An 8,657-nucleotide genomic window follows, 5' to 3' on the forward strand; every position below is an offset into this window, starting at 1 on the left:
CCCCCCCCCCCCAGGAGGCGTTAGCTGCCAGCCTCGCTGGGCCTAGCGGCCCCTCCCTCTTCGCTGCCAGGGCAGGGAGGATGGCAGGTTCAATTAAAGTGCCCGAGCCAAGCGGACACCTCACTCGGGTCTCCCACGAGTTGTGACTGGGGACTCTGGCACCCAGTCCCGCTCCCCCCTCCCCCCCGCCCACCAATCCCGGCTGCTGCCCGCAATCTTTCCACGACCAGGCTTTCCTCCCGCGTGCCCATGGTGCGCGGGCACTCCAGGGACTGTTCCTGCCACCCAGCCTGGGGACGGACAGGTCAAAGGTGGCCTCTCTTCACTGTAGTCACCCACCAACCTTTCCATAAGGCTAGTCCCCGCCCTGTTGAAGAAACAGAGGAACCCGTCCCAGTGGCTCTGGCTTTGGCTGACTCCTTGCGGGAGTGGGTTGTGCTCCCGGAAAGGCGCCCCAGGGAGGGACCACTGCAGAGCAGGGCTGGAAACCTGGGGGAAGCTCCAGGACAGAGGCCGCGGGTGGCTGTGCGGCTGCTGCAGGCCTGGCACCCTTTCACTGGTGGCCCCCTCCTCGGAGCCTGTGGGGGAGGGAGGAAGGGTAGACTTGGAAGTTGGGGATAGAGAGGCAAACCCAGGTGGCGCCAGAAGCCAGGCCTGGTCTAACCCGTTTTCCTGCTCCTGGTGCCCCAGGCCGAGATTCCTGCCCACCTGAGTGCCAGGGCCAGGGAGGGGCCTGAGTGACCCATCACTCCTGTGGGAACTGAGTGGGGCTGGTGGCATTCCTGATGACTCAAGGAGGCTCTGCCCATTCTCCTGGGATGCCCAAGCACCAGCTCTCCCCTGTCTGCTTACCGCCTGGCTTGGCAGGGAGCGCTTGGGGAGGGGGTGGCCCAGGCAAGGCCATGGAAGTAGGGGAAGGTGGGGAGGGACCCTCGAGGCCCCACCCAATTCAGAGGCCTCCAAGCCTGTTTTCCTAATGAATCTAATTACTATTTGTGGAGCTGGGAGGTGCCTGGTGACAGGGGGAGCCCGCGCCTCCCTTCAGGGAGTTCCCAGGGACTAGGGACCCCAGTGGTTTGACCTTCTGCCAAGTATCCCAGGCCTCCTGTGTCCACCACGTCCACCTGTCCCTGCCAGGACGTGTGCAGAAGAAACCGGGGGAAACTCCTGCCTACTCTCCGAGTTTCTTTCTCCATTCAGATGTTTTTCCCACCCCACAGCGCTCGGCACCACCATGGAGGGCATTAAGACCAGCACTTTGATGATAATCAGCAAGGCAGGTGGGGATTATGAAGGACCCAGCATCTGCTTCTGTGTCCCGTAGGAGGATCTGGGGAGTCAGTGGCACAGCCATCTTGTCTGGGCACTGTGCCCACTACTCTGCCTGGCACCATTAAGGGGCCAGTGGTGCCAGGTTGGGGAGGAAGATGTATAGAGACAGAACTCGGGGCCGGTGGGCATGATACCACGTGGAGCCTTGCTGTGGAGTCCCTTAGCTCTCCCCGACCTGTTGTATCACGTTATTGGGGACCTTAATTGCCAGTAGTACTGTAGAGAAGAGCGTGTGCCAGTGTGCGTGTGTGCGTGTGCGCGCGCGTGCCAGGGGGGAGTGGGGGCAGGGCCAGAGCTGGAGACTGCTGGGGTCAAGCAACACCGGTGCGCGGGCCCAGCACACACCCAACCTAGGCCGCCCGCTGCACCGTGGACATATTTGTGTGTGCCACAGGACTTCGGTGGGTGTTGCGTGGAGCGTCCGCACAGGGGTGTGTGAGGGCAGGTGCTGTCCGACTGGCCTTGGGGGTGGGCCGGCAGCGGCAGGAAAGCATGCCGGGAGAGGCGACGGAGGGTGCGCATCTCTGGGAGGGGACCCCTCCCGCCTTCACCCTTCCCTTCCGTGCCCCTATCACTCCTCCCCAGCGCTGAATTATGGGGGATGGACGGAGGAAATCCGGGCCTGGGTCTGGGAGTCGCAGGGGCCTGCGCCGTTTCTGTGGTAACCAAAGCGTACGTTCCCTTCTCCCCCGCCTCTCTTTTCCTTCCGAGGCAGGCCGGGCTTCCCTGCGCCTCTGCTGCCCCCTGGCGGCCACCAAGAGAAGGACAGGAGAAGGCGTGGGCCTGGGCGGGTAGCGGGGGAGCGGTGGCGCTAGGGCCCAGGGGACCGGGACTGAGCGGAGAGGCGGCTCCGCAGCTACTCGGGGAGGCTCCGCAGACCCAGGGGAAGGTCTGCGAGGCGGCGGGATGGGAAGAGGGTTGGCGTGGGGTTTCTCCTCCCTGACCCGCTTCCTCTCTCCCACAGCCTGCGGCGAGAGGGCTACACGGTGCAGGTGAATGTGAACGATTATCTGGATATTTACTGCCCTCACTACAACAGCTCGGGGGTGGGCCCCGGGGCGGGGCCGGGCCCCGGGGGCGGGGCGGAGCAGTACGTGCTGTACATGGTGAGCCGCGCCGGCTACCGCACCTGCAACGCCAGCCAAGGCTTCAAGCGCTGGGAGTGCAACCGCCCGCACGCCCCCCACAGCCCCATCAAGTTCTCGGAGAAGTTCCAGCGCTACAGCGCCTTCTCGCTGGGCTACGAGTTCCACGCCGGCCACGAGTACTACTACATCTGTGAGTGACAGCCGGCGGGGGGGGCCGGGGGGGATCCCGGGGGCGGGGCCTAAGGAGTGCCGGCCGGGGGCGGGGTTTCGGGGCGGGGCCTAAAGAGTACCTGAGTGGTGGCCAGTGGGGTGGAGTCCCGGGGACGGGGCCTAAAAAGTACCTGAGTAATGGCCGGGGGGTGGGGTCCGGGGGCGGGGCCTAAGGAGTGATGGCCATGGGGTGGGGTCCCAGAGGCGGGGCCTAAGGAGACTGAGAGATGACCAGGGGTGTGGGGTCCCGGGGGCGGGGCCTAAAGAGTACCTGAGTGACGGCTAGGGGGTGGGGTCTAAGGGGCGGGGCCTAAGGAGTGATGGCCATGGGGTGGTGTCCCAGAGGCGGGGCCTAAAGAGTACCTGAGTGATGGCCACGGAGTGGGGGTCCCAGAGGCGGGGCCTAAAGAGTACCTGAGTGACGGCCAGAGGGGTGGGATTAAGGGGCGGGGCCTAAGGAGTGATGGCCATGGGGTGGGGTCCCAGAGGCGGGGCCTAAGGAGAGTGAGTGATGACCAGGGGTGTGGGGTCCCAGGGGTGGGGGCCTAAAAAGTACCTGTGATGGCCAGGGAGTGGGGGTCCCAGAGGCGGAGCCTAAAGAGTACCTGAGTGACGGCCAGGGCGTTCCTGGGGGCGGGGCCTAAGGAGTGATGGCCAGGGTGTGGGGGTCCCAGGGACAGGACCTAAAGAGTATCTGAGTGACATCCTGGGGGTGGGGGCGGCTAAAGGGAGATCCCTGAGTGATGGCCAGGGGGTGGGGTCCTGGAGGCAGGGTATAAAGAGTGATGACCAGGGAATGGGGTCCTGGGGGCGGGTCCCGAAGGAGAATGAGTGACAGAAGTGAAGACTCAAGGGACCGGGGCGGGGCCTAAGAGCGTCAGTGACGGCAGGGAGAGTGAGGCTGGGGGGATGGGCGGGGCCTAAGCGTGAGTGGCGGCCAGGGGGTGGTGTCCCCAGGGGCTGGGGCGGGGCCTAAAAAAGTTTCTGAGAGGGGCAGACGCTGGGGTCCCCAGGATCCGGGGATGGGGACGGGGTGGAGGTGGGCCTAAAGGAAAGTGTCACAGTGATGACCAGGGCTGGGGTCGCAGGGGCCGAGGCGGGCCCACGTGGCTGCCATGTGGTCTGCATCGCTGGGAGTGACACCTCGGGATGATGCGTGGGGCCTGGCGGCCTTAGGGCTTCCAGCCGGACAGCGTCCGAGGCTGAGAGGTTTAGTGACAGCCTGAAGCGTCGGTCGCAGGGTCACTGCTTCCGGGAGGGACGTTCCAGGGCTGAGACCTCAGGGGGGCTCAGAGTTTCTTGAGGGCTGGGACCAAAGGGGCTTCGCGGGCTGCCAGCGGAACCACCGCAAGCCAAGTCCAAGGGTAGGGGAGCCGGGAAGGACGCTGCCCGGGGCAGGTGGCGGTGCGGAGGGCGAGAGGGGGCGGGGCGTGGTCCCGCAGAACGCAGCTCAGGCCCCGTCTCGTCCCCAGCCACGCCCACCCACAGTCTGCACTGGAAGTGTCTGCGGATGAAGGTGTTCGTCTGCTGTGCCTCCAGTGAGTACCTCCGGCGCCCGGCCGCGACCCCACCCCCGGCTCCCTGCTTCGGGGCTCCCCTGGCTCCCGGGGGCGGAGGGGGGGGCAAGGAGCGGGGGCTCGCTCCCCAGCTGTAGCGAGGGGGGGTGTCCTGGCCCTGACTCTCCCCTCCTCTCTCCCCCCCCGCGCCCCACCCCGCAGCATCGCACTCCGGGGAGAAGCCGGCCCCCACCCTCCCCCAGTTCACCATGGGCCCCCATGTGAGGATCAACGTGCTGGGTGAGTCTGCGCAGCGCCCTCTGGTGGCCACTGCTGGAACCGCAGCCCCCTCCCCGGTGCCTGCCCACCTCGCATGCCTCCCCCGGGGGGCACGCACCCCTCGTACCCCGTGGGTGGTCACGTCCCGGCTCCACCGCTGCTGCCGCTGCCGTGTGCCCCGCCCGGGCGCGCGGCCCAGCCCTCACCAGTCTCTCTATCTGTCTGCCCACAGAAGACTTTGAGGGAGAGAACCCCCAGGTGCCCAAGCTTGAGAAGAGCGTGAGTGGGACCAGCCCCAAGCGGGAACACCTGCCCCTGGCGGCGGGCATCGCCTTCTTCCTTATGACGCTCCTGGCCTCCTAGCTCTGCCCCCTCCTTTGGCGGGGGGACGCGGGGCTGGGAAAGGGCAGGGGGACTCTGGCCTCTCCAAGGGAAGTCCAGCTGTGGGGCCTAGACCCCCTCCTGCTGTGGCTGGCAGTGGGGCCTGCACCGTACCTCTGTGCCCGTCCCCTTTGCCCCCGCTCTCCCCGCGTAGGGCACTGGAGTGGACCAGACGCAGGCACAGCCCCGGGCCCCGGGTGGCCCTGGGGCTCCGGGACCTTTCTCTGATCCCTGGTACCCTCTCCTGTTGTCCCCACCAGAGACAGGTATGCCCCGGAGAGCGCGCATCCGAGCGTGGGAGGCACCCCCGTCGTTCTCTTCTAGGGGCGGAACCCAGGGAGGGGACTAGATGGGCGAGGGGGTGGCAGCGCCCACTGCCCCCTCCCCCTGTTTACAGCAATAAGCACGTCCTCCTCCTCCCACCCCCGCCCCCAGGATTGTGGTTTGGATTGAATCCAAGTTTACAAGGAGACACCCCTGGGGGGGGCGGGCAGTGGACAAGGGTGGCAACGGGTGGGCACCGGGGTGCCAGCAGGCATGTACAGACTCTGTATCTCTATATATAATGTACAGACGGACGACTCCCTCCCCCTCCTCGGTCCCTGACCTTCCCTGACTTCCCCTTCCAGCTTCAGACCCCTTCCCCACCAGGCTAGGCCCCCCCCTCCGGGGGACCCCCTGGCCCCTCTTTTGTCTTCTGTGAAGACAAGGCCTATGCAACGCACAGACACTTTTGGAGACCGTGAGACAACAGCGCCCCCCCCCCCCCTCCAGCCCTGAGCCGGGACCCCAGTCCCAGGACCTGGCCCCGCCCACCCTCCGTGGCCCCACCCATCCTCCTGGGCCTTTTTCAAGTGCTTTGGCTGTGACTTTCATACTCTGCTCTTAGTCTAAAAAAATAAACTGGAGATAAAAATAATCGAGTGTGTGTGATTTCAGGGGCCACCACCCTTCCGGACACTGGTTAAACCCCACAGGGCACAGGGTCGGGGAGGGGATTCTGGGGCCAAAGGAGCAACTGAACACCTCCGTCCGGGCTCTGTCTCCCGTGAGGAGGCAGCTCTGTGTCCAGCGAGCACCAGGGGCTCCCAGCCGGGCCTGGCCGACTTAGGGCGCATCATCCACCCTCGGAGGGTCGTGTTTCTCATCAGAAAATTGTAACACGTGTGAGGATTAAATGGCAGCGGAAGCGTACAGCTCCACGGATGGGGGTTGCCGCCTTTTCTTCCCATTCCATTCTGCAATCAGGTCCTTGACTGGGGTCTGTGGATTTCAGGGGGTTGTGAACCCAGACGGGATAAAAGTTACATCTCTGTTTTCACTCACCTGTAACTGAAATTAAACATTCTCTTATGTGCTTGGGCCACAAGCCAAAATAGTTGCTTCTTTGTAACCAACAGAAATCCCAGATGTTTTCGGGCTGCGTGATAGTTTTGAACATCTCTCAAAATAACCATTCGCTCTCATCCCTGCGTTGAAACGACCGGAGTTGTTAGGCCTGCCTTGTTTTTCATGTATTAATAAAGAAGTGTACATATTACTATACCAAAAAATGTAAATGTTTTGTTAACTGTGTTTCCATGTGATTGGTTTCCTTCATAATCCTTTGTGATTTTATTTTGTTCATTTAAAACATTATGGCTGGGGGCGCCATAATGGTGGGATCGGTCAGCTGGGCTTTATGTCAACTCAGGTCACGATCCCGGGGTCAGGGGATGGAGCCCTGCATCAGGCTCCACACTGAGCCTGCTTGGGATTCTCTCTCTCTCCCTCTGCCCCTCTCCCCTGCTCGCATGCTCGCTCGCTCTCTCAAATAAAAATTAAAAAAAACAAACACTATGGTGCAAGGGCTGAGTTTGCTGCTGCTGGGGCCGCTGCCACCCTCCATCTGTCAGGAGAGAGAGGAGACAGCAAAAGACAGGCGAGCAGGTGACGCGGTCACATGGCCCTGCCAGGCTGGGTGAGGCCAGGGTGGGCACTGAGTGTGGGTGACGACAGAGGCCGAACCCCACCAGGGAGGGGGCGCCTTCTTCCAAGGTGCACACCCTTGGGGCCCCATCGCACCCTGGTTCTTCGACTGGCACTGTGTGCGCAGGCTGGGTCCTGGGTGAGGGCCTTGGCCCCTGGTGGCTCTCACCAGCTGCATCCTGAGAACGAGCCCCTCTCTGGCAGGGACCGGGTCTTCACTCTGTACTCATGAAACACGGGAACTGGAATTTCTTCTGGACCGTGGAGAGCGGGTAGGTTTCCTGCTGGCGGAGCAGTAGGGGACGGAGGGCAGTGGGGAAAGGACCGGGGGCAGCCAGGACACCAGTCTGAGGCTCCGCACCTGGAGACACAACTGGAAAGGTAGGTTCGTCCATCCGGTCATGGTTTCCAGGCCAGGCTCTATCCTGGGTGCTGGGGGTGCAAAGACAGCCTCTGCCTCCAGTAAGCTCATAATTTAGCGTGTGTTGCCATGTGAAGAGGGATCAATCACACACACACACACACACAGGACAACACCGAGTGTTACATGGTTAAATGCCAGGGGGCTGTGGGAACGTGGAGGGGAACGTACCCCTGTGCCTGGGGACACAGGAAAGAGGCTGCTGGGAGGAGGTACACATAGCTGGCAGCCCCTGGGGAGAGGGGAGGGCCTTGAAGGAGCCAACGCGGTGGGCCTAAGCTGTAGGTCCTCACATCCCAGGGCCACAGGGGACGGGGGGGGGGGGTGGGCAGCACGCTGAGATGGGGAGGGCTTAGTAGGTTCAAAAATGCAGCCATGGGAAGACAGAGAGAGGCCCGGGCATCTGGGGGCAGGAACTAGAGAAAGCCAGCTCCCGTTTACCAAGCACGTGCTACGTGCCAGGCGCTGCACCCCGTGTTTCCGGCCCTTGGACGCCTCGCTGTCCCAACAGCACAGATGGGAAGCCTGAGAGTTTAAGGAGCTGTGTCCTGCGATCAGGGCCACACATCCTGGCACGGCTGGCATTCAAGGTGGGTCCGACGGACACCACGCTCTATTACAGCCTGCACCACCGCCCGGAACTGCTTCCCACAGATCCTGATGGCCCCTCCACCAAAGTCACTCGGGTCTTTGGAGAAAGACAGCAAAAGGCCTCCAATCTGGATTGGCTGAGCCAGTCTGAACCCCACATTCAAAAAAAGTTTTTTTTTAATGTTTATTTATTTTTGAGAGAAAGACAGACTGCAAGTAGGGGAGGGGCAGAGAGAGAGGGAGACACAGAATCGGAAACAGGCTCTGAGCTGTCAGCACAGAGCTGGATGTGGGGCTCGAACTCACGGACCGCGAGATTATGACCTGAGCTGAAGTCGGATGCTTAACCGACTGAGCCACGCAGGTGCCCCAGATTTGCTATGCTTTAATGTTTTCTTTCTAATTTTTTTAATGTTTATATATTTTTGAGAGAGACAGAGTGTGAGCGGGGGGAGGGGCAGAGAGAGTGAGACACAGACTTTGAAGCAGGCTCCACGCTCTGAGCTGTCAGCACAGAGCCCGACACAGGGCTTGACCTCACGAGCCGTGAGATCATGACCTGAGCCAAAGTCAGACGCTCAACTGACTGAGCCACCCAGGTGCCCCTGAACCCCACATTTTAAGGACAGGAAAACTAGCTTGGCTCCATCAGAGGAGCATGTGACTCTGGACGTCCAGGTCATGAGTTAGAGCCCCTTGATGGGTGTAGAGATTACTTAAATAAATAAAACTTTAAAGAAAAAAAAGGACATTTGGGGTGCCTGGGGGGGCTCAGTCGGTTGAGTGTCTGACTCGATTTCGGCTCAGGTCATGATCCCATGGTTGTGGTTCAAGCCCCACATCGGGCTCTGTGCTGACAGCTCAGAGCCTGGAGCCTGCTTGAGATTCTCT

General features: G+C 62.0%; 1 protein-coding gene across 1 annotated transcript; it reads left to right on the plus strand.

The window, feature by feature from the left end:
* Positions 1 to 1,234: 1,234 nt before the first annotated feature.
* EFNA3 (ephrin A3) lies at positions 1,235 to 5,705 on the plus strand. The gene is made up of 6 exons (XM_040467858.1): positions 1,235 to 1,280; positions 2,048 to 2,123; positions 2,189 to 2,610; positions 4,103 to 4,168; positions 4,349 to 4,426; positions 4,638 to 5,705. Exons 1-6 carry the CDS (start codon positions 1,235 to 1,237, stop codon positions 4,766 to 4,768), a joined length of 819 nt encoding a protein of 272 aa, XP_040323792.1. The 3' UTR covers positions 4,769 to 5,705.
* The last annotated feature ends 2,952 nt before the right edge of the window (positions 5,706 to 8,657 follow it).

This window comes from Herpailurus yagouaroundi, unplaced genomic scaffold (genome assembly GCF_014898765.1).
Source record: "Herpailurus yagouaroundi ecotype Mexico unplaced genomic scaffold, PumYag 67584, whole genome shotgun sequence".
NCBI lineage: Eukaryota > Metazoa > Chordata > Mammalia > Carnivora > Felidae > Herpailurus > Herpailurus yagouaroundi.

Coding starts and splice junctions, on each gene's coding strand:
- EFNA3 (XM_040467858.1), top strand. CDS start 1,235: ATGGAGGGCATTAAGACCAGCACTTTGATGATAATCAGCAAGGCAG. Junction 2,124..2,188: donor GAAGGCGTGGGCCTGGGCGG/GTAGCGGGGGAG, acceptor GCGGCTCCGCAG/CTACTCGGGGAGGCTCCGCA. Junction 4,169..4,348: donor GTTCGTCTGCTGTGCCTCCA/GTGAGTACCTCC, acceptor CCCACCCCGCAG/CATCGCACTCCGGGGAGAAG.